The 26,651-nt window shown below is 44.7% G+C and overlaps 1 protein-coding gene across 1 annotated transcript in view; it reads right to left on the bottom strand.

Annotated features, from left to right (window-relative positions):
- Positions 1 to 26,651, bottom strand: part of OBSL1 (obscurin like cytoskeletal adaptor 1) — a 165,093-nt gene that overhangs the window by 105,757 nt on the left and 32,685 nt on the right. The window contains exons 7-8 of the mRNA XM_088472285.1: positions 22,018 to 22,290; positions 9,151 to 9,423 (exon numbers count right to left, since the gene is read on the bottom strand). Of these exons, the coding sequence (XP_088328411.1) occupies positions 9,151 to 9,423; positions 22,018 to 22,290 (546 nt within the window). The remainder of the gene's footprint in view (positions 1 to 9,150; positions 9,424 to 22,017; positions 22,291 to 26,651) is intronic.

Below are 26,651 nucleotides of genomic sequence, written 5' to 3'. Positions count from 1 at the left end.
CGTAATCTTCGCCTTAAAGTGCCGTCTATGAAATTTGCTCCTCGTTTCATCGGTCCTTTTCCCATCGTTCAAGTGATCAATCCAGTAGCCTATAAATTAAAACTTCCGTCCTACCTCAAAATACCAAATTCCTTTCATATTTCCCTGCTGAAACCTCTCATCCTGAATCGCTTTCGCAAGACTCTGCCACGCTCCCCCAAAGTCTTGACTGAGAGGGGTGTAGAGTTCGAGGTCAAACAGGTCCTGGACTCTCGTTTTCGTTATGGGCAACTCCAATATCTACTGGATTGGAAAGGTTACGGTCCCGAAGAACGTTGCTGGGTGAAAGCTGAGGATGTCTACGCTCCTCGCCTAGTGCTTAAGTTTCACTCTGAGAATCCTGGTAAACCGAAGAATTGCCCAGAGGCCACTCCTAAAGGAGGGGGTACTGTCACGACCAGGGGTGACAGGCTGCTGAGATCACGGCGCTTACCGCTTCGGGCGCTGTGGCATGGTGTTTCCAGCAGAGGTGCAGGTTCCTGGAGAATAGCGCTGGGTGCTGTGAGTCTCCGCAGACCAAGGGCTTCCATCTGGAGGCAGGTGAGAGGGGCTGAGACTGGCAGAGCTTCCATGCTGTGACCACTGGGCGCGGCCATCTTGGATTTGGGTCACATGTCGTTTCTGGCCAATCAGGTTCAGTCTGGGCTGGGGAGGCTAGCAAAAAATCCTGCACTACCTGAGGGTACTAAAGGGCTGTCCAGAGGCTCTTTAGTTGCCAGTGCAACGTCTATCACAGCATATGCTGTGAGCTAGTTCTCTGTGCTCCTTTGCTCATTTAAAGTGTCAGTACCAGTGTGTTTCTGCAGACTCCCCTCTCAGCCTTGGTGCAGTTTGCTCTTGTTACTACCTGTCTCCTGATCCCGTCTACCTGCTATACCCAGCCTACCCCGGGTCTCTAAGTTCCGCCAGTGTCTCGCAGCCTGGTTCTGATCCCATCGCATGCCACTGCTTCATGAGTCATACTCCCCTAAGGCCGGCTGCCTTCAAGTACCAGCAAACAAGTCCTCATTCCTCATCCGACTCCACTCCGGGTCCAAGCGCACGCCAAGCCGTGACACATGGGATATATAACAAATTGATCTGTTCCAGCGATATTATGAACTACCTCATTCTGTAAATTGTTCTGCAGAATCTATATGTAAGCAGACACCAGATAGGTATAAAGGGTATATGTGATAGCTATCACACAACCAGAAGTGCATTTATTGACATGGTGAAAAAATCAAGTCTGGTTGAATCTCAGCACGGTTTTCCAGTTGTTTCAAACACATTACACCACCAATTATCTACGCACCGAAGCGTGTATGGTGGCACAACTGAGAGAATCTATTAGTCATCTCATAGTACAGCATCAGCTGTTTTGACATGCAAAAGAATTAGGCTACCAAGTATACTCTACAGTTCTGCGGGACCACAGTCACTATTAATTTATCTTAGTATCAAATATCGCAGTCAAACATCCAGACCATAGATTATCCAAATATCAGTGCAATTTATCATATCAATGAATGCATAAGAATAGCTATCAGGTGCGTAACATCTGGGATCATAAAACAATATAACTGCCAGAGATCATTTAGATTACTCCAACCCAAGTATTGCTGTCTCTCTAAAATAATCAATGCAGCAAAAATGGCAGAGTAACATATTAACATATGTATAGGCAGGGCTAGGATCCCATCACCATGATACTTATACCCTCTTTAGATCAGCATGGAGGACGAGCCGGTCGGCATGTGCACCCACCAGACCAGATCCATCAAGTACCGCTGCTATGTCGCTCTGGGACGCGCGTTTCGCCTCAGGGCTTGTTCACCCATACATTCATTCAACTGTAGAATATACTTGGTAGCCTAATTCTTTTGCATGTCAAAACAGCTGATGCTGTACTATGAGATGACTAATAGATTCTCTCAGTTGTGCCACCATACACGCTTCGGTGCGTAGATAAATGGTGGTGTAATGTGTTTGAAACAACTGGAAAATTGTGCTGAGATTCAACCAGACTTGATTTTTTCACCATGTCAATAAATGCACTTCTGGTTGTGTGATAGCTATCACATATACCCTTTATACCTATCTGGTGTCTGCTTACATATAGATTCTGCAGACCAATTTACAGAATGAGGTAGTTCATAATATCGCTGGAACAGAGCAATTTGTTATATATCCCATGTGAGGAGTACCCTGCATGAGAATTTGTTCTCTGAATCAGTCTAATTGCAATATTTTCGTCAAAATTTCTTTATATGTTTCATGTATGTTTTGTCAATATGTCTACATGATAAATTTATGTTATTACGATTATGCACCTGTTTTCCCAAGTATATTCCAAAAAACTGTTTTAAGATTATATTAAAAGTTATATTTTATACAAATATCTATAGAAGAGTGCCCAACAAAAGAGCCTTCTTTTTTCTTTTGTTTGTTTGTCTACATGAATCTTGGCTCTGGGGAGCACCACCAACCAAGTGATTGAACATATTTAAATGGAAAATCAGTTAATGTTGGTTTAATATATGTTGTACATTACAAATAATACTTTCTGTGCGGAGGCATTATCCTTTTTTCTAAGCAACCTTGTGGTTAAGCTAGAAGCTTTATTAGGAAAGATCCATTATGCAAAAATGGACCACTTTGGTCGGGGACGATGGATTACCCTCAAGGCACAAGCTCAACCAGTGTGCCCTGTATCGTTGTTAAGTTTGCTGGTTTATGCTGTTTGCATCGGTTGGCGCATGCAGGCACCTCTGCTCTTACAAAATTCCAGTTTTCAGCAGTTTTTAAGCATTGTTTGCTGGCATTAGGTTTTGATTGGTCCTATTATGGGACACATTCATTTCGGATTGGTGCTGCCACCAGTGCTGCTGAGGAGGATTATTCCGTCAGTGACATTCAGTCGCTTGGCCAGTGGAAATCATCGGCATTCAAACGTTACATCCGTCATGCTGATAGGTGTGCATTCCTTGTGGGGTTGACCCAGAGTTTTACTCCTCACTATTGTGGGGGTGCGAAGGAATGTGGTGGAAAACATTTAACCTATAGGGAGTTATTTTTAAAAAAAGGAAATTAAATGAAAAGAAAGAAAATATCCATTCTCTATTTAAATGATTATACTAAAGATTTGAGTTTTCCCAATTTTCACAGATCCAGGCGGTTACAGCACTTCCCTCTAATGTTTTTTTCCAATTTTTGTAGCTTAGGCATTTCCATTCTATGGTGAAAAGCTAATAGACCCCTTTCCAACTTTGAGGCTTTATGCATGAGACGCTTCTCAACCAGAGGTTTAATTTCTTCCCTCTATACAGTGCTCGTTGAGGGGTGTCTACGCAACGTGACTCTTACAAAAAGTCCTGGGAAGCAGATTTGGGTACCTCTCTAGATGATGAGGAATGAGCAGAGGTCTGGGATAATGCTGCCTCCAGTTTAATTTGTGTTAGGATCAAAGAGAATACGTACAAGCTATTATATAGGTGGTATTATATCCCCTCTAGATTGAGAAAAATATTTCCTAGTACATCAGATAGGTGCTGGAGAGGTTGTACAGCTGAGAATACCTTTCTTCATATCTGGTGGTCTTGCCCTAAGTAAATCTTTGGAAGGAAGTTATGATTTAAAATATAATCTTCTCCCTTTTCAGATAGCTTCGGATTGGAAGAAGCTTGATACCCCCTCTATGCAGTCTATTCTATCTCAGATCTGGTATGTTTATCGTATGGAATATATGACTAGCATTATTAACCATTCTACTAAATCTTCTGATAAAATATGGAGCGCATGGTTAGCTTCTCAGTATGCCCCCTCCCCTTTTGCTCTGTAAAAGCCATCTCTGCCTGTATATGTATGTTTACAATTTGTGTGCACATGTATGTGCGGTCATTTATTTATTTTTTAGTCTTGCGACCCACCCCGGGGAAAGAAAATATCCACAAGGGGTTTTAGATGGTTTTACGTTTGCCTGGGTCTCCTCGTTTCCATGTTACGCTACTCCTTCCCCATCCTTACCCTGTTGTGATGTCGTCAATGTCTTTTGCTATGTTCTTGTTTATTTTATTGATATTTTATGATTATTCTGGTTACAGATGCAATTCAAGAAGAATCTCCTATTTGGTCTGTGAGACACTCATTTATTGCGCGGGCCAATACCCTTTGTCTACTAAGGAAACCATTTTACTAGGTGGTCAACAAGTGAGGTGGTTGGGAGTTAGAGGCCTTAGGTGGGATGGTGTCCTTTCTCCCAGAACAGAGGCCCTGATTCAGAGCCGGACGCTCTGACCAGAGCGCTCGCTCTGAATCAGGGCCGTCCTAGTTAAATTTGGAGCGGCCTTTTGGACGCTCGCATAGCTGTGGGTCAAGACCATCGCGACCATCGGGCTTGCGATGAGACCCTGCGGTAGGGTCTAGCGGCCGCAAGCCCAGGAGTGATTTTGGCTCTATCAGAGCCAAAGTCACTCCCACAAAGTCACTAGTGATGTCAGTGGGGCCGGACCCAGACGGTAGGCGTTCCCTTGGGAACACCTCCGTCTGGCAGCCACGCCCCCGGCACGCCCACCAAAGGGGGCGTGCTGTCACTCACCATCGACAGCACGCCCCCTTTGGTGCGAGACCCGGAGCGACAGCTTGGCTGTCGCTATCCTGGTCTCGCGCATGCACGCGACGGAGCTCCCGCCGTCGTGTGCATGCGCATTTGGGTAACATCGACCCGCTTGCGAGCGTCCTGCGCTCGCGAGCGGGTCTGAATGAGACCCAGATTCCATTTCTGCATGGGGTATTCCTGGGTGCTTTGTAATTAATGTTGGAGGAATGACCTAGGTAAGGGAACAGAAATTGGACAATCTCCGAATTAAGGCCGATTTGGCAAAGGTACAGGCTCGATGGGGAGTTCTTACACTGAGTACACACTTAATGATGTGTACCCAGCCGATGTCTTGTGCGGTGGGTCCCAGCATCGGCAAGTGCGTACACACTTGCGGATGCCGGGAACGACAACGGGGGCCATGCTGCATTCGGCAGCGTGGTCCCCGCTGCCGATTTTGCCCACCGGACCTGCAGGCGCATTTATGCGCATTGTCAGGAACATAGCGCCCAATGTGGACGATATGTTGTCTGATCCGCCGGAGTGTACCCGCCTTTAGAGTGATCTGGTCTGATATCACTCAGCGTTGTGAGTGGAGGTGCCTGTATGGTGCTGTGGTTGTAGACTGAGGGCCTGATTTAGAGCCGGACGCTATTTGCGGACGGTCGTTCCAAAAAAGGGGCCAGCTGTTTAAATTGAGCGCTCGCTCTTTGCGGTTTGTTGACGCCTCTATGTCTGAGCGAGCGAACGAAAAATGCGCTCGCTATTTTGTAAAGACGCCCCTTTGCCGTTTGCATCACACGTCATCTCCGGTATTTATTAGATTAATCGGGAACATCGAAAGGCATCAGAACTGCTCGCAGTGGTTGTGGTAGGATTTTCCTACCGCAATCACTGCGAGCAGTTCAGGCTAAAAGACAACCAAGTGACGTGGTCGATGACGCTCCTTTACTAATTATGCACTCCTATTAAACGCCCTTTTGACCGTTTGGCACGCCTGTGTTCGGATCTCCACTCCCCCGTTTTCAAGCACCTTCCGGTTACCACCAACAAACGGTACATTCTGTCAATAAAATTAGCAGCCCCTCGCTGTTTTGTGAGCGCACGATTTCCGACCGCAATGTGCATGCGCATTACGACCCATACGCACGCGCAGTTGTGCGAACATCGCTCAGAGCGAACGAGTGGCTGCTTACGAGCGGCTCTGAATCAGGCCCTGAGTGTGGAGAAAGGTGAATACTTCTGTCAGAAAGTTGGTCATAACCAAAGGGAGTTCGGTGGTTAGGCACCCATTCATTAGATATGACAACCCCAGTTTGTTCTGTTCTGATGAGGATCACTAAAAGTAGAAGGTATATCCTGTTTTTAGGTAGTTTGCTTTCGGCACTTGGGGTGGAGTTCTAGGGTCACTAGGTGTTGGGCTGTGTTTGCCAGCTTTGGCGGGAAAGAACTGATTCTCAGTTGCTCAACAGGAAGCAAGCGGTAGTTATGGGGTGAGTTGTCTCTCATTACAATAAGGTTAGATAATAGATATCTTTATTTCAAGTGTCACTGCTTCACCTTTTACATGGATTGCTTGTACATATTAATGCATTTCCACTATGTCCTGCCATTGAGAGCCACGCACATTCTCCATCCATTGAAGCTTTTTATTACATGTCATTCCATAAAACAACTAGTTTTAGCTTTTATAAGCAGATACCCTGTATGAAGCCCACTTAACGCCTGATTCAGCTTCGGACAGAATTGCAAACCTGCACACAAGCAGCTCTGCAATTCCGTCTGCAGATATGGTAATGTACAGGAGTCATCACGCCTCCTGTACATTACTTATACGAGCTGCGTTGACAAACACAGCATCGGATAATCTGCAGAACATCGGCCGGCTAAGGTGACCCATGGGGTCACATAGCTGGCCGCTGCAGATGAGAGAAAGAAGCCAGAAAATCTCTGTCAGCCGACGGAGATCCTGGCCTCTTCTCTACCCCCCAAGGGCAGTGACACGCCGCCGTTTCGGGAAAGGGAGGCCATCCCCGCCTCCTCCCCGCCCACAAATGACAGTCTGCTGCCAGTCTACGTGCGGGATCGCAGACCCGTTATGCACATGCACAGAACGGGTCAGGCACCTGCGCAGATTCCCGAATGAGGGCCTTAATCCACAGAATACCCAGTTATTTCATTAGGTGTGTACATTTTTTCCCTTCATATGTGACAACATTGAGGGACATGGGTTCGATCTGACTACAGTATTTTTGCTGGATTTGGATTTGGTTCTAATTCATCGCCCGGCTTTGGATTTGGATTTGCCAGACTGCAGTGACTGGCTTTGGATTTGGATTTTAATTTTTTACAAAAATTTACAAAAAGAGCTAAAATCACATAAAGTGGGTTGTTTTTTCTTCCTAGAGTATTATTAACCTTGATAACATTAATTTCCAGTCAATTTAGACCACCTCACAGCTTATAGTATTGTTTTCACCATTATTGGCCAAAGGTTGCAGTGTGCTGACTGATTACTAAGCGACAGAGCAGCGGCGCAGCAACACAGACACCACAGTTTAAAGCACATCTATGAAACATTGCCACACAGCAGTGGCAGAAATGAAAAATAGTGCAAGATGGAATTGTCCTTGGGCCCTCCCACCCACCCAGTGGGGTACGGCCAGCAGAATCACAGTACTTGTTTACAAAGTGGGCTACGGCCCAAAGAGTCACAGTGTACAATCTTATTCACATTACACCGCACATAGTGCCCCTGATTCAGAGCTGTGCACTCGCAAGCGGCCCAATGTTTATGCACTGCGCATGCACCGTGTCCGGCATGCGCGAGCCCAGCCGAGCAACTGAATTTCAGTCACTATGGGGCTCGCAACAAGACGGAGCGGCTGTCGATGGGGAGTGACAGCTCGCCCCGTTTTGTAGGCGGGTAGGGGGGGTGGCTGGACAAACGCATTTGTAGGGAGGTCTTACTGACAACACTACTGATGTCAGTAGTGGACTTCATGCTCTATTAGGGTAGGGTCTCGTCGCAAGGCTGATGGTTGTGATTACCGCGATGGTCTCCTGGCCGCTCGCACAAACTGTGGGTGGTCTCCCACAGCTTTGCGAGCAGCCGGAGATAAAAAAAAAAAAATAGAAAAACACCCACAATCCCACCGAGCAGGCAGCGGCAGCGAGCGGCTCTGAATCAGGGCCATAGTGTCCCTGATTTACATTACACCATAAAGTAGTGTTTATTATGTATGTTATGACACACAGTAGTGCCCCTTTTACACAATGCCCACAGTAGTGCCCCTTTTACACAATGCCCACAGTAGTGACCCTTTTACACAATGCCCACAGTAGTGACCCTTATACAGAAAGCCCACAGTAGTAATGTCCCTTAGTAGTGCCACTTATACAATGCCCACAGCAATAGTGTCCCTTACACAATGCCCCCAGCAGTGGTGTCCCTTACACAATGCCCCCAGCAGTGGTGTCCCTTACACAATGTCCCCAGCAGTGGTGCCCCCAATGCAGTGCCCTTACTAGTAGGGCCCCCTATGCAGTGCCCCCAGTAGTAATGCATCTTGTAGTAGTGCCCCCAAAAGGTATGCCCCCTGTAGTAATGTCCCCAGTGGTAGTGCCCCTAGTAGTATGCCCCCATTAGCAGTGCCCCCAGTACTAGTGCCCCAGTAGCAGTGCCACCATTAGTATGCCCCCAGTAGTATGCCCCCCAGTAGCATGCCATTAATAGTGCCCCTAGCATGCCCCCATCAGCAGTGCCCCCAGTAGTATGCTCCCAGTAGCAGTGCCCCCATTAGTAGTGCCCCCCAGTAGTATGCCCTCCAGTAGTATGCCCACCCATTAGCAGTGCCCCTAGTATGCCCCCATTAGCAGTGCCCCCAGTAGTATGCCCCCCAGTAGCAGTGCCCCCCAGTAGTATGCCCCCCCATTAGCAGTGCCCCCAGTAGTATGGCCCCAGTAGTATGCCCCCATTAGAAGTGGTGCCCCAAGTAGTATGACCCCAGGAGTGCCCCCTTACACACACACAAATAAAAAAGGAAAAAAAAAACTTACCTGAATCCCAGCTCCTGCCGCCATCTGCTCTGCTCTATTACGCACGGCGGATGGAGCCGGAAGACGGAGCTCATGAGTGAGCTCCAACCGGCTCCCTCTGTACAGCAGCCAATGAAAGTCTGTGTGACTCTCATTGGCTGCTATTACAAACACACAGCTGCTGCTGGCAGCTGTGTGTTTATTTCTGTGTAGGGCAGACCGCTATCACTGCGTTCTGCCCTACACTAGTAACCCTGACGTCGGATTCTCTCGCTGAATCCGACATCAGGAGGCCGCTGTTCGGCATCGAAGAGGGATCTGAGTCAGGTGGGGAACACCCGAACGTTCGGGTGGACTCGGATCCCCAATGTTCGGAGCAGTTCGGATTACACAGAATCCGAACCGCTCATCTCTAATATATATATATATATATATATATATATATATATTTAAAAAACAATAATAAACAAATTAATCTTCTAGAAATATTCACTGACCTGTCACAGTCACATGATAAAATACAGAGTCATATCCAGCATCACACACAAACTCCCCGGAATCTTCTGGTCTTGCGCTGGATATAATTAACCTATGGTGTCTCCCGTCTGACTCTAGTTTGATGTTGTCGCTCTCAGCTAACTCCATCCCATCTTTGTACCAGCGCACGGGGGCATTTTCTCTGGAGAGCTCGCAGCTCAACACCACAGGCTCCCCACTCATAGACTTATGTTCTGCGTCATCACTAGTATTCACTATTGTCACAGGGGGCTCTAGAAAAGATAAGCAAGACAAGAGTATGTTGTATGTGATTTACATGCTAAGCAGGGCACCACTGATGGTAAGAGAAAGCTATTATGGACATGGAGAAAAGCTAAAGATTAAAAGGAAATTAATCACTGTTTAAAAAGAATAAAATAAAACATTGTAGAATGAATTCCCTTGGTGACATCTGCACTTCAGTGATGTCACTGGACCCTAGCCAATGGATAGGCTGCATTCTCAGTGTTGTCACTTGTTCCTAGCCAATAGATAGGCTGCATTCTCAACAGTCTCAGTGGTGTCACTCCCTCCTAATCAACTAATAATTGATAAACTAATGACACACAACTAATTCTTCTCATAATACTATTGATATTTACATCTGACAGGATTTTACAGAACATATCTAAAGGCGCGTATCCACTAGCAGATAGTGGAACAACATTGTAATCGTACAGTCGTTCCTCTTCCCCTGCAGTGCCTACACTGAACAATATGTCTTTCAGTGTAGGCACCCTCCTTCATCCCTGAACATGGTCAATCTGTCGTTATCGGCAGATTGACCAGCATGTTCAAGCGATGATTGATGTTGAGAACAACCAGTGGGAGCGCAGATTGTTGGTCGTTGTCAACATTTTCATGCCCGATTCATGCATGATTAATGAGTGATTGAACAATAACGATATCGTTCAATCGCACATTTTAATCGGCAAATGGATACGCGGCTTAATGCTGGGCATAAACTATACAATTATCTGTCAGATATCTGTCCAATCTGGCTGGTTGGAATGAAAATCTGGTAGTGTATCGGAGCCAATTACAATCGACCATTTGCTCACAAACACTGAAAAACAGACAAAAATGGTCATCCAGACAAATTTGTTAAATCAAATGAATTTAACCAATTTAACCAATCATTTTTGCCCATTTTCCAGTGTTTAAGACCATATGGTCAATTGTCATTGGCACCCATACATTACCAGATTTTTATTCCAACCAGCCAGATTGGACAGATATCTGCAGATAATTGTACAGTGTATGCCCAGCATAAGTAATAAATGACAATGCAATCATTTAGCTGTTGTTGAATCAGCAAACATCACCTTAGCTTGGCTTTTGTGACGGGAACGGCCAAATTGTTTCCCTATAAATGTTAATTACTGTATACCAAAATTTAGTTGTAGTACCCCTTTAAATCATAGTTATTTTCAATTTACTCTTTGAAGTCTGCAGCAGTTACAGTAACTTTGTTATGGATACTAAATGTTATCCGCATATAAATACTCTCACAGTTACTTGTCAAAATGAAAATGGTTATTCTGATCCATCTTCCATACCTCCCAATGGGCTCCTCAAAAGGGGTGCAATCTTGCCACGTGGGGAGCCTCAGTGTAAAATCGGTCTGGTTGTGTAAATGTGATAGGACTTGGGTGGATCATGGGCAGGGTTTCTTGTGTCCTGCTCAGGGTTTCCTAGACTTATGGCAGGCCTGGGTGGTGGTGGAGTGTGGGCACTGTTGGGGGCGCAGGCCTGTCCTCTCATTGTATACACATCTATTGTGTGGACCTTGGGTGTGATCGCAGTATTGCGGGGAGCATGGTTACAAATCCAATGGACTCCCGGACCCTTACAGTGGTCCGGGTAATTTATACCCAAACCCCCTCTCCCCCTCAGCACCCATAGTCCTGCTTTTTCCTAGTTATATAGGGGGCAGACATGAAATGTATATATTTTTACAGTTGGTCGTATATGTGTCAGGTTTACACCAGGAGAAAACAAAACCATAGGAATGTGGCCTGACAATGGGTCTGTTTCAGAGATGTACGCTAACCGGAGGATGCGCAGGATGTGTACTGTACATGTGTAGCCCTCCATCTGCGAGTCCGCTCGCAGTGTCTCCCAGCCGCAGCCTGATTGACAGTCGTAAATCTTCATACTGACAAAAATGTAAGACTTTTTTGTTTGCATACACAATACAGAAAATTTAATTTTACACAAAAAAATAGACATTTCCTAATATAAACTGGGTACAACAGATAAAGTATTGTTACTGTCTAATAGTTCCAGTTTATGTACATCTTTTCAATCCCAGCTACATTTATACCCAATTTATAGCTTCGCTTTACAGCCGATCATACATTAAACCTCAAAAGAAGTTACATATATTTGATCGAATACTTGGGAGATACAGCAGATTATATTTTTAGGTATACTTGGGAGATACAGTCTCATATACAAGGATGAGGTCATCATTTTTAGAACATCCCTATTTTTCCATCTTATACTGAAATGTAAACAATTCTAGTACAGTGAATAAGCTGGAATGATAAAAAGGAAAGCAGTAAACTGCTATAAGGTAAAAAAAAATTTAAATTTCAGTTAAAAAAAAGCTGGAATGATAAAAAGGAAAGCAGTAAAGTGCTATAAGTTAAAAAAAAGGTTTAGGTTAGAAAAAAACCCTAAAAATAATGTAAATTTCACAGTTAAAATAAACCTTATTCAGGGAACAAGTTATGGGTTAAGAACGTACAGCTATTCTGCACCAATGGAAATAAATAAATTGAAAATTGATGCAAACAATTCCTAGAGGTGACCTAATTTGTTGATTACAAACCCCCTATCAGTATAAAATCAGTATAAATATTGCAGTTTCATGCACAGCGTAACACTGGTGGCAGCAAGTAAGTCTCAGTTTCAACTGTGACTTGCAAGACTGTACTGCAGGTTTGACAGGTCGAGAGGCAGTAAGACAGCCATTGCTAAGATTACAAAATAAAAAAAATAAAAAAGAGTCTTGTCTGGGCCATGGAGCACCGCCAGTGGATTTCTGAAGACTGGAATAAAATTTACAAAACTGATGAATCAAAATTTTAAATCTCTGGTTCCTCACACAAAGATTTTATATACCGTTGAGAAGGCGAAAGGATGGTCCATCAGTGTGTGACAGTCATATATGGTGGAGGAAGTATGATGGTCTAGGGCTTTTTTGCTGGTTCCTAGGTTGGTAATTTGCACAGAGTGACTGGCACCCTAAACTAAAATGGCTACCACATCATTTTGCAGCACCATGCAATGCCCTCTCGTCTACGGAATGGGATTGAAATGCCGGTTCAAATCCAGAAAGTGGCTGCCCGACAGGATGTTGATGCCGACAGAGGCAGGTAAGTACCCTAACCTCCCCTGTGCCCCCCTAACCCTCCCTTAGTGGTGCCTAACCCTAACCTCTCCCTGGGGGTGCCTAACCCTAACCCTCCCCTCTAGTGGTGCCTAATACTAACACCCCCCCCACCCCCCAAACCTAACACTAAAGCCAATAACTATCCTAAAACCGACATCACAAAAATGTAAGCAGTTAAAAAAAGTTAATAATTTCATAGTAATAGCTGATGGATACAGATTTAAAACAAAGCTCAAAGACACAACATTTTTATAAATTATAAATATTTACACAGCACAGAGCAACTTGGGAGAAGACAATCTAAGGTAGGGGTGGGCAATAAGCGGCCCTCCAGCTGTTGTTGAACTATGTATCCCAGCATGGCTTGCAACTGTTTTTAGCATGGTCAAAGAGCAAAACTGTGGCAGGGCATACTGGGATATGTAGTTCTACAACAGCTGGGGGGGGGTGCATATTGCCCACCCCTAATCTAAGGGGTCAATCCAATTCCATGCGAGTGCGAGTCATCAAGACAACGGGCGCACTTGACGGCAGTCTGAATTCGCATAAAAGTGCTCGCAGCCCCATAGGGTTACGAGCAAAGTTATGCAAATTCTTGGCTCGGAGTGGGCCACGAGGGGTGCGAGATGCTGTGCCGTTGCTGCTGTTATAACGCCGTGGCAATGGCAACTCGAACCCTTCGCAAGCAATTGGACTGACCTCTATATACAGTCAGGTCCATAAATATTGGGACATTGACAGAATTTTCATATTTTGTCCTCTATTCACCACCACAATGGCTTTGAAATGAAACAAACAAGATGTGATTTAACTGCAGACTTTCAGATTTAATTTCAGGGTAATTACATCCAAATCAGGTGAACGGTGTAGGAATTACAACGGTTTCTATATGTGCCTCCCACTTTTTAAGGGGCCAAAAGTAATGGGACAAACTAAACTATCCTAAATCTAACTTTCACTTTTTAATACTTTGTTGCAAATCCTTTGCAGGCAATTACAGTCTGAAGTCTGGAATGCATAGACATCACCAGACGCTGGGTTTCATCCCTGGTGATGCTTTGCCAGGCCTCTACTGCAAATGTCTTCAGTTCCTGCTTGTTCTTGGGGCATTTTCCCTTCAGTTTTGTCTTCATCAAGTGAAATGGATGCTCAATCGGATTCAGGTCAGGGGATTGACTTGGCTATTGCATAACATTCCACTTTTTAGCCTTAAAAAACTCTTTGGTTGCTTTTGCAGTATGCTTCGAGTCATTGTTCATCTGCACTGTGAAGCGCCGTCCAATGAGTTCTGAAACATTTGACTGAATATGAGCATATAATATTGCCGGAAACACTTCAGAATTCATTCTGCTGCTTTTGTTAGCAGTCACATCATCAATAAATACAAGGGAACCAGTTCCATTGGCAGCCATACATGCCCTCGCCACGACACTACCACCACCATGCTTCACTGATGAGGTGGTATGTTTTGGATCATGAGCAGTTCCTTTCCTTCTCTTCTCTTCCCATCACTCTGGTACAAGTTGATCTTTGTCTCATCTGTCAATAGGATGTTGTTCCAGAACTGTAATGGCTTTTTTAGATGTTGTTTGGCAAACTCTAATCTGGTCTTCCTGTTTTTGTGGCTCACCAATGGTTTGCATCTTGTGGTGAACCCTCTATATTCACTCTTGTGAAGTCTTCTCTTGATTGTTGACTTTGACACATATACATCTACCTCCTGGAGAGTGTTCTTGATTTGGCCAACTGTTGTGAAGGGGTTTTTCTTCACCAGGGAAATAATTATTTTGTCATCCACCACAGTTGTTTTCCGTGGTCTTCCGGGTCTTTTGGTGTTGCTGAGCTCTCCGATGCATTCTTTCTTTTTAAGAATGTTCCAAACAGTTGATTTGGCCACACCTAATGTTTTTGCTATCTCTCTGATGGGTTTGTTTTGATTTTTCAGCCTAATGATGGCTTGCTTCACTGATAGTGACAGCTCTTTGGATCTCATATTGAGAGTTGACAGCAACTGATTCCAAATGCAAATGTCACACCTAGAATCAACTCCAGACCTTTTACCTGCTTAATTGATAATGAAATAACGAGGGAATAGCCCACACCTGTCCATGAAATAGCTTTTGAGTTGATAGTCCCATTACTTTTGGCCCCTTAAAAAGTGGGAGGCACATATTGAAACTGTTGTAATTCCTACACCGTTCACCCGATTTGGATGTAATTACCCTCAAATTAAATCTTAAACATTCTTAAACATTCTGGAACATTCTTAAAAAGAAAGAATGCATCGGAGAGCTCAGCAACACCAAAAGACCCGGAAGACCACGGAAAACAACTGTGGTGGATGACAAAATAATTATTTCCCTGGTGAAGAAAAACCCCTTCACAACTGTATGTAGAGACAGTGGGGCTGACTCTGGTCACTCGCAATTCGCACTGCGCACAGATCTTGTGGATTTCAGCATTCTATGAAAGAAAGAAATAATGAGCATGCGCCAAGAAAGAAATCAGTTTATGTGCATTTGCCGGATCTGGCATCTGCACACAGATGGAGATCGCTAGTGCATACAGATTTAATCATCCATTGATGGACCACACTAAACTTGAAATAGGTGTTTCTCGGTGGTGACAATGCGATCGCAGAACTCTTCTGTGGGCGTGCCGGCTGGCTTCTGTGCTCTTCCGCAGCATGTGGACGGGGATGAGACATCCGTTTATACCGGATGTTTGCACCCAGCATGGTGACTGCAGCAGCATATGAACAGTGGGCAGGATAGGCTTCCACATGCAGTCACAGAGATTGTTACTATACAAAGGCAGTTTCTTGCAGTACCATAATGTAGTAAGCAGACATCAGCAGCCAGATGACAATGTGGCAGCGGATGCGTCCCACTGAGAATCAGTCCCAATCGTAGCTGGCTAAAAACATAATAATTGAGTAGCTGTAGAAGTAGAAGCAAGTAATAATGCTGCAAGTGACAGCTGGCTATGTGCTGCCCAGATCAGGGACATTCCGAATCTCAGCAGCTATTTACATAAATCTCTTCTGTCTGTTGGCAGCTCCACACAACTTTCTTATTTCTGTGTATATGCTGGAGACAGAGGGGTAAATTTACTAAGACTCGAGAAGGTCACGGTTTTAAATTAGATTAATTTTGCTCGTCAAAACTCAGGTGATTTAATCACTTTTTATCTCTCAAATTTACCAACAGGCGATTTGAGGCAAATCGAGTTGGCCGATGGTGAAGCAGAACGAGATATCTCTCCCGAGTATCTCGTTTTGCAGGAGATTACTCACCCGAGATTGCAGAGTTGTCTCTGCAAGCAGCAAGCAACCAGCCTGCACATATCGGTGAGATATATATGTGTAAGCTGCTTGTGTTTTACCTGTAAAAAACGGGTTAAATTATTTTTTAAAAGAAAGACGTAGGGTCCCCCCCCCCACCCCCAAAAGCCTAACCAGCCCTGGACTTGTCATTCTGTCCTGGTACCTAAAATTACAACAGAATGAGTAGGGGACAAAACGAGTAGGGTTTCACCGTAAATTAGGTACCAGCACCAGGCTGCAGGGCCAGTCCTGGTTTTAAATATAGGGGGGAAAAAATTGCGTAGTGGTCCCCCTATATTTATCACCAGCACTGGACCCAAAACGACCGGGGTGTAATGCCACAGCCAGGAGACCTTATTACCGGCTCTCCAGGGCCAAAACATTCTCACCCCAAGCCGCTCAGGCCAAGCCGGGGATCTCAGGGGAGGTGGGGACCCCCTAAAAAAGGGGACCCCCTCTCCAGAAACCGCAGGCTTGGTCTGAAGCCCGGGGCTCTTCAATGCACCCCTGGGCTGTGGGTACGGGGGTAATAATGTGTAAAATCAAAGAAAACTATTGTATTTTACAGTGGAACTACAGGTGCCAGCATGCCTGTCCTTTGGCATATGTGGAATTACAAGTGTCAGCAGGCGGCTGGACCCGTACCTCCACTGTAAAATAAATAGTTAAATAAAGTTAAATAGGCTAATGAGCTGTGTACTCTACCAGGGATGGCCGGAGGGCAGAGTTTTCACTCCCCCGGTCCAGTTGATGAGATGTTAATACATCTCATTGTTAGTGCTTGCTGCTTCACCTCGGTTAAGAGGCGAAGCAGGAAGAGTTATAGCGGCACGATAAGTGCCGCTATAATACATCTCCCCCACTGGTCCCTACTGCCTGAAGGGCTACAGTATGAGATCGTCCACTCGGTTCACACGCACTAAATAAGAGGTTCCCAAATCCACCTTTTCAGTCAAAGTTTAAAATAGATCCATGCTTGATCCCAGATAATTAAATCAAAGTGACTGAGCACTAATTAAGTCACCTGTGCTCAAGCATGGATATCCTTAAAACGTGGACTGTAATTGCGTAATTTGGGAACCTCTGCACTAAAGTATTCCCAATCTGCTTCACAGAGCAGAGCTAGTTCTTTAACAGGACAATGCTGAAACATTATTTGCTAATAACAATATTATAAATAATAATAATAATAATAATAATAATGGGATGATGCCACGTTTCAATTTTTCTGTTCAAATAGTATAGCTCGGTAAAGCAAATCTGTTATACTAACAATTTGGACACTAGGGGGCACTGTTCCATTTGGAGCCTATGCCAGATAAAGTATTCAGTAAAATTATATAAAAGCAATATTGGTTCCCTTTAAAGACACATTGTGGCTGATGTAGAGTTGAAGTTATGCCAGCGCATTTGGTTATATTCACACTGAGCGTCCTCAGAACATGGACGAAAATACGGTTATGCATAGTCATGCCCATTGTGATCATGTACAGTCAGGGCTATTTTTCTGGAAAAATAGGTTCAGGAACTGGGGGGTGGAGCTATAGAAAAACAATTATATACATATATTATATACACTTTTATTTATATATATATATATATATATGTATATACATATATGTAATACCCCTAAAGTGATTAATGGCAAATTCATATGTACACGGTAATAAAAATATATAGAATGCATTTTTTTTTAATGATAATAATTAATGTATTTACACAGGAAGCTGTAGGCATGTTGCTTTGCTTATAAAAATTCATGTGCTAGTTGCTATGCTCATACACAGTGCCTCTGAAAGTGCTGTCCAGTTCATTTGTATAAGGATTAACCCCCTCCCCCCCCCCCCCCCCAAAGGGGAAGATGGTGCAGCCTGCCTTCGCTGGACTTAGAGACTAAAGCTGGCCACACACTAGACCAACGTACATCCAACCAGCCAACTTGTTGATTGGTTGGAATGAAAATCTGGTAAGGAATGAAAGCAAATGACAATCATCAATTTGCTCCCAAACGCCGGAAAATTAACAAAAACTGTTGTTTGAACAAATTGCTTATATCAAACATTTAACAAACTTGTCTGACGACCATTTTCATCTGTTTTCTGGCATTTAGGAACAATTGCTGATCATCATTTACTCCCATTTCTTACCAGATTTTCATTCCAACCAATCAACAAGTTGGCTGGTTGGATGTAAGTTGGTCTAGTGTGTGGCCAGCTTAAGATGGGCACATGCCAGGGATTGAACACTGCGGCCACTACAGAGGGGAAAAACTGCTCCCTAACCTACCCAATGGAGTGCAGGGACAGAGTGGCGCGTGCGGTCAGCGGGAAAGTGACCGGCACGCGATCGCGAGTATAAGAGGAGCTCCCGCGGGGGCCGCTGGGTAGTCGTCGTCTGAGGAGAGTGCTGAGGGAAAGAAGCGGGAATTACTGTGAGGTGCTGTGAGGAGCCGCGAGTCCAGAGAAGAGAGCCGGGTGTGGAGCCGCGTGTCCACGGTGAGGGCACAGACATTGCCGGGAGGAAGCAGCGTCATCGGCCGACCCGCACAGAATCCTCCCCCAAACAAGGTGACTGTCAGCTGGGAAGCTGAGGGGAGAGACAAGGAGGCAGGACCGGGCGGAGCAGTTGCGGAGGCGGGGACATCCCTCCAATGACAGTCGGGAGAGGAGGAAGACAGGGAACACTGTCCAAGGTGCTGTGAGCCATAATTGGAGCAGGTCTGTCAGCTATTAATTTATTGGCACCTCAACTGCATTATAGATACTACAGTTCACACTTGATGGTACTGTGCCAGAGTTACTTACTAAGTCAGACTCCATTTAAGGAGGGACTTATACCTAGCAGGCAAATAGCCCCTGTGTCCCTGAAGCAGCCTTCCCCCTTCAAAGTTGCAGTATCAGCTATTCCTACCTACATTTTAGACTCACACTGTGCAATAGTGGAAAATAGGGACTAGTATAATATTCCCAACTTCTGACAAACTGACGCTATACAGTGAGAAAACAGTTATTTGCAGTGGATGTAATCAACCCTGTGGCTGCCTATTGTAGCAGGCATCATTTATCTGCAGGGATAGTGAAGGACTTACAAATAGTTCCGAAGGGTAGCGTGCACAAGTCACAGTGAAACCTTGAGTGTTTATCAGAACGCACAGACCAAAGTCAGGGAGCATAGCCAGAAGAGGCTGTTACACCATTTATGCAGGAGTGTAGCCAGGAGAAGCCATTCTAATATATTCTTAAGCAAGCTTGACTGGATACAAACTGCTAATCTTCAAAGGCATAGTGTTACAGTCAACGAGGGATGTAGGACAGTCAGTAAACCTATATCACAAATAGAACTGCAAGACTTTGTGTAACCAAGGTTCTTAAAACTCTTCCTCTAATAAGCTACACATCAACCTGGACAACGGTTTACCAATATTATATTAATAGCCAGTTATCTCTTGCATGCGGAGATAGGACAAGAGACTAGTGTATTATAGGTTCTGGTGCACCTGATAGTATTGGGACTTTTGGGTCTGAGTCAAACTACCGTATCAAAGGGTAATGCTATGTGATTATTTGTTGTTAATCCATTGATCCCACAGGTGAAGAACGCACCAGAGTTCCAGTTTAATAAATATACGGACCAGTGTATTTTATTCTCTAAGAATAGTGTCCATTATATTATATTGAAGTGTTTCAATGTACTGTATTGTATCTTGTTGATGCTTTCAACTGTTTTATGATACTCTGTTGGTCTTTTGTGGATTTGTGAATAAATTTCGCTTTATCATTTAACCGTGAGACAATATTATAAGTGTCGAAGCCTTACTGCAACTGAACCAGAACAGCCAAACGGATTTGGTAAGCAAATTGATTGAGTAAAACATCATCGCCCTACACTGCAACTTAAGTCCTAGAAATTAAGTGTATGTTACATATACATATATAAATATATATATATATATATATATATTAGTAATTAGAAAAAAGGCATTCAAAAGAGCCTTTAAAATAAAAGTTGAAAATACATTTTTACAACATCTTGCATCATAGCTAATGAGAGATTCTGAAAAGTAGCCCTGTGTACAATTACAAGTGGAGAGGCGGAGGGGGAGGTCTGTGTACAGGGGCATTCTCAGACATGTAACGTTCAGGAATGGCATGTTAACTCAAATGTGTCTTATTCAGATCTGGGGGTAGATTGACTATAAATGTCAGGTGTATGACATTTTTATGTAGCGAGGAGTGGGCAGGGCCGTCAGCACCGGTAAGTGCAGCACTAATTGGAGCATGCTGTGGATGCTCTAATCAGCATCAAAGACTGCTGGGTGCCTACTAGGCGGTGCCGCAGCAGAGACCCTGGAAGCATGGTGCCATTCCAGGCACCTTCTAGCCAGAAGCAAGGGCCATGGGGTGGCGATGGTGCACTGCCCACAGAGCCCTGTGCGGCCGCACCGGTCGCACACCCCTAGTTATGCACCTGACTTTAGTAAACCTAACCACTGGATGTAAGTGGATATGTGTCTGTAAGGAGCTGTAACTTTTGCATCTAGTATAGTGTAGGTACAGGTACTGTGTGATGCTGATGATTTGTAGCAAACAAGGTGCATATGTGGGCGCCTCTCCAGTTCTATCCAGCTGTACATATGTACAAATACACCTATTTTTTCTCTGGATGTGTCTTTGAAGAAAAGTACTACTGGTTTACTTCCAACTGTGCATGGGACCCATTAGAGTTAAATATACTTTATTCTATAAAGAGAATACTCCCAAAGTTGGGAGCTGCTCTGGCAGAGGCATCCCCGGGTCTGCTGACACCCGATGCGCACTTAGTACACCCAAAAAGGTGCGTGGCCTAACAAAACGGGGATATAGTCTGGCAAGATATCCTCTGCGGGCATCCAATCAGATTCTAGCTATTATCTTCTAGAAGGTGCTAGATAAATGATAAGTAGAATCTGATTGGTTGCTATGGGCAACATCTCCACTGCTATAAACCAGCACTTCAGTAAATATACCCATACCTCCCAACATGACCCTCTCCAGGAGGGACACAATGCTCTGGTCCTGGACTTCCCTGGTAATTTATGATTGGTGGAGGCTCCAGAGGTGGGGCTGCAGTACAGTCCAACATTCAAATAGGGGAGTCACACCAACTGCGAGTGAGTACCAGCCAGTGATGTTTGGCAGCGTGTGAAATGGCAGTTGGTGTGGCTCCCCTATTTGAATTTTGAACTGCTCTGCAGCCCCACCTCTTACCAGAGAAGTCCAGGACCAGAGCATTGTGTCCCTCCTGGAGAGGGTCATATTGTTCAAATGAAGTCTACAAATCTGGACAAAGTAGGTATATTTCCCAACATGACCCTCTCGAGGAGGGACACAATGCTCTGGTCCTGGACTTCCCTGGTAATTTATGACTGGTGGAGGCTCCAGGGGTGGGGCTGCAAGCACAGTCCAGACTTCAAATAGGGGAGTCACACCAACTGCCAGTGAGTACCAGCCAGTGATGTTTGGCAGCGTGTGAAATGACAGTTGGTGTGGCTCCCCTATTTGAATTTTGAACTGCGCTGGAGCCCCGTCTCTTACCAGGGAAGTCCAGGACCAGAGCATTGTGTCCCTCCTGGAGAGAGTCATGTTGGGAGGTATGAGTAGGTGGCACATGTGGGAAATAGTACAGTACAGGTGTATGGCCTCAGCTTTCCACCACATCTAATCTGTTTTTACACTGAAAGGCATACATAATAATAATAACTAATTTCTTAATGTCTATTGTTATTGAATTGCAGTTATCCACCGTCCATCAAGCCAATATTGTGTGTGATGCCTCTGGAAACTATTTTAAAATGTTGGCAACTATGCCCTGTATAAGAGTCTGGCCTGGATAAATGAATATATGCTGATAAGTAGATAAACTGTTCATGTCTCATTGGCAGCTGGCTGCATTTTTCCGTTATCCACGACCCTCTCAATTTCCCTCCTTTATTGTACTCTTATTAACACCTAATCAATTGCCTGTTTGTACCTCACTATTTATATCTCTGGCTTGCAGCCAATCTCATAGACATCATTGTTACAGGAAGACAATGGTGTGAATGCTCTGGAACCTGTCACTGACCTGTCACCGTCACATTGTAGAAGACCGAGTCATCTCCAGTGTCACAGACATACTCCCCAGTGTCCTCTGGCTTTGCACATGTAATGATCAACCTGCGACGTGTCCCGTCTGACTCCAGCCTGATGCTCTCGCTCTCCTCCACCTCCGCTCCATCTCGGTACCAGTGCACCAGGACATTCTCCCTGGAGAGCTCACAGCACAGAACCACAGTCCCCCCGCTCACAGACTTGCATTCTGTGTCGTCGCTCGTGTTTATGATCTTTGCCGGGGGATCTAGATTAAAAAACCTTACAATTAGATGAGGAAATACAACCACTTGGTAAACGTTCATTTAAAGCGTGACCAATACGTCACCCAGTGGATGCAGCTACATTACGGACTGGACAAACATTAATGGGAATGTGTGAACTTGCTATAAACAATCAATAACCTTAGAAGAAACTCAAATTCAACATTCCCTGGAGTAAAGCAGGCTAAGAACTAACTTTACAGAGCAGACGGGCTGAATACAAACCTACAAACCGAATACAAACCTTTACACAACAATATTTAAAAAAGAGATATATGGTTAAATCCTTTCCTTCGACTCCATAGGGGGCACAGGGAAACAATGGGAAAATAATGGGCTAATGGGAAAGAATTTGTAACTGTTTGGTTCTCAAACTCGTCCTCAGGACCCCAAACAGTGCATGTTTTCCAGGTCTCCTCACAGAATCACAAGTGAAATAATTAGCTCCACCTGTAGATCTTTTACGATAATTTAAAATGTGTCAGTGAGTAATGAATACACCTGTGCACCTGCTAGGTGACCTGGAAAACATGAACTGTTTGGGGTCCTGAGGACCGAGTTTGAGAACCACTGCCCTATTGTGTCTCTGGGCCCCCTAGCGGAGGAAGAAGAAATAACACTTATTTATTGTGACAATCAGAACAGAAATGATTCTGAATGACCCGAATATTAAGATGCTCTAATTGTAAAATTATGAATTGCTTAATAGTGTTTAGCACAGGGAAAAACATATGCTAGATATTATCCTTATGTACACAACACCTCCCAATTGTCCAAATTGTATTGGATATTCCTGGAAGTCATGTAGCCCGACTGCCCGGAGCATTTGTAAGGCATGTCCATAGTGTGCACCTCCCATTGGTGCAAATAAAGGGGTGAATATATGGTAGTTGAGCAAGGTTCAAAAGCACTAGACACCCTCGCACAATGTGATTGGTTACACACGCTTTTAAAAGGTTGAGTGGCCATGTTCATATTCCCAAATGTACTATGAAAAGAGAAGTTATATCTGCCATATATTCCCACATTCAATTATATGTTGTGTACTCCAGGACCTGGCCCCACCCACAATCATGGCTGCCAAGATTAATTTCAGGCTTTTATGCTGCCACTGCTTGCGTCTCCCCAGGCTGAAAAGTGTGAGCATGCCTCACTTCCCAACCTCTTCCCAGATGGTACAAGCATTATAGCAAGGATGGCACTATGAATAGTGTAGCTTATTTTCAATTGATACATTTAAACAAATCATTATACTACTAGGACCTGCTTTCCTCAGTGATGCCCACAAAACAGCAAAAAAGCATTGGGGTCCCAGAGGAGGAAGCTTAACAATTCAGATAAGGGAGAATATGGGAGGTGATGTTTTAAAATTTTCCATTAAAAAATTGGAATTATCCTTTAAACCACTTAATGGACAATTTTTCCCCCTCGTTTTTTATTTGACACAGTTTAAAATGCATTTTTTTAAATATATTGAAATATTTTATTTAAAAAAATATATATTTACTGTACCTAGGGGCAGGCTCGGACTGGGCTGCCGGGGAATCCAGTAATTCCCTGGTGGGCCCCACTGTGTTATGGCCAAGCCCTTTTCTGTGAGGGGGTGGGGCTTAGTGGGCCACGAACAGGGGGGAGTGGCCCGCTAAGCCCCCATACAAAAAGGGGCGTAGCCACATGCAGAACATACTGGGAAATCAGCTGGTAGGCATGTCATCTTATAAAGTGCTAGTTGCTGTGACTCCAGGTATATTTCTTTTGCAGCTGTGCCCTTTGATTACTGGGAGGAGGACTTGCAGAGTGGAACCAGGATCAATGTTTCTGCCCAGAACATGACATTTGATAACAGAGCAACCATATACTTATTACCCCTTAGCACAACACTTAGTAGAAATAAAGGATGATACAGTACCTGCCAATGTATAGTTAAGGAGCTTCCAGTTTATAAAATGCGTCAACTTTGACTGTACAAAATGATTTCCAATTGAAATAATTAGTGTACCATTAAACTCAATTAGAGCTAAAGGCGCATGTTTGCTGTACCCAAGCCAGGTGACAGGTGGTTAAATTGTTCGATTTGGCCACATTTAATAAAAGACATTGAAATTCTTTTTTTTTAAGAATCAAATAATATTTTAAATAAACATGTATACTACAATAATGCAACACAAGTTCAACTATGAACTATAATGAAAATAAGTATCATACTCGAGTTATTTTACTGAGTGCCGCCATTTTTGCTGTTTGCTTTTGGATTACCTATATTTCTGGAGGGTACCAGCGCTTATTGATATTAATATACTATAGAGGGGAGTGCCGGAATCCTGCAGATTATCTATCTATCTATCTATCTATCTATCTATCTATCTATCTATCTATCTATCTATCTATCTATCTATCTCTACAGTATATTGCAAGAGGCCCTGTCAGTATAATTTGTACTGGTCCTCACAATTTCTGCTGGCAGACCTGGGGCACCCTGCTTAGGTTGTCAGCCAGACTTGGTAACTGCCGACACCATGTGCTGCCACTTCTCAGCGATGCATATCTTCTCCATAGTTAAACTGATAGGCCATAAGCTTGCCCACCCCGGAATTGGAGACGGCCATCCTGAACCCACGGTACTACACCACACTTTGGGCCTGATTCTGAGTTGGATACAGTGGCAATGTCAGATGCAGTGGAGAAATGATATTCGTTTCCACATGCGTCTGAGATGCACCGCGCATGCATCCTGATATTTCTCGTGCAGAGCCACAGTACAGTAGCAGAGATGTATGGGGCATTCCTGTGTGGTGCCTGGGAGGTAAGATGGGGGTAGCTAAATAGAAGCATGTAGAGTCTGTGTTTTATGGGAGAGTCACAGGCAGGTCGCTGATAGTGGTTACATTCATAGACACAGAACCGGTCACACAGTAGGCTAAATTTAGATGGATAATCAGCATCTGCCATAGTTCTGGTGCAAGTTTTTCATGGTGTGACGATGGTGCATCTAAAAACGTAACAAACGGTATTTCAGCATTTATGGACGCTGAAAGTGGGCATCTCAGGCCTTGCACATTTGGACGCATGGATGTACACCAGGGAAGGGCTTTATAGTGCCATTTGCATACAGTACCTGGCAAAACTGCGGCAAAGGGCACAGACATGGACACCGCTGCCCCCTGCTTGGGCAGTCTGGATAGCAGGGCCGCAACTAGGGGGGCACTTGCGCCACTGTGGGGGGCCGGGTGGCAGCTGGTGTGCATTTATTTTTGCCCTGTGTATTTGTTATTTGATGACTTGTGTCTCTGGGCCTGATTCAGAGCTGGACGCTATTTGCGGTCGTTCGTTCTGAAAAAAGGGGTGGCTATTCAAATGAACCGTTCGCTCTTTGCGGTCTGTTCACGCCTCTATGTCTGAACAAGCGAACAAAACTTGCGGTCTTTTTTTGGAAACTACGTCCCCTGGCCGCTCGTATCCGATGTCATGTCCGCTATTTATTAGATTAATCGAGTACATCGACCAGCGTATGAACTGCTCGCTATTCTTGTGGTTGGTTTTTCCTACCGCAATCATGCGAGCAGTTCTGACTATAAAATAACCCAGTGACGTGGTCAATGATGCTGCTGTATTAATTATGCACACCCATAAAACGCCCGTTTTGACCTTTAAGCACACCTGCGTTCTGATCTCCACTCCCCGTATTCAAGCACCTTCCCCTGTTACCACCCACATACGCCTCCTCCTGTCACTCAAAATAGCAGGCATTCGCTATTTAGCGAACAAACGATTTTCGGCCGCACTGACTGGTTCGCGCATGCGTATTACGATCCGTACACATGCGCAGTTGGGCAAACATCGCTCAGAACGAACGAGCGGCCGCTTATGAGCGGCTCTGAATCAGGCCCACTGTTCATTCCTGTCTTGTGGTGTGTCAATCTATTAAGCTCCATCACTATATTTAATTTCTTGAAAAAAGTATCATAACGAATATAGGGCCTTATTCAGACCCGGTCGCAAGCACTGAGCGCTTACAACCGGGTCAATGTTTGCCCACTGGGCATGCGCACGTCAGAGCCGGCTCCGACGTGCACATGCGCGAGACCCGGCTATTGACGGGCGCTCCGTCGCTACGGGTCTCGCACCAAAGGGGGCGAGCTGTCAATGGTGATTGACAGCTCGCCCCGTTTGGGAGGCGGGCAGGTGGGGTGGCCGGCCAAACGGAGTCGTTCCCGATGGAACGCTTGCCGTTTGGGGGCGGCCCCACTGACATCAGCAATGATGTCAGTGGGGAGCTTCCTGCTCGATCAGAGGAAGAAGCTCCCTGGGGCTTGCGCTTGCCGAGACCCAACCTTAGGGTCTCGTC

Source organism: Taudactylus pleione, unplaced genomic scaffold (assembly GCF_031769625.1).
Source record: "Taudactylus pleione unplaced genomic scaffold, aTauple2 ptg000122l, whole genome shotgun sequence".
Lineage (NCBI taxonomy): Eukaryota > Metazoa > Chordata > Amphibia > Anura > Myobatrachidae > Taudactylus > Taudactylus pleione.
The sequence above is the reverse complement of the archived record's forward strand: the minus strand, read 5'-3'. Positions and strand labels throughout refer to the sequence as shown.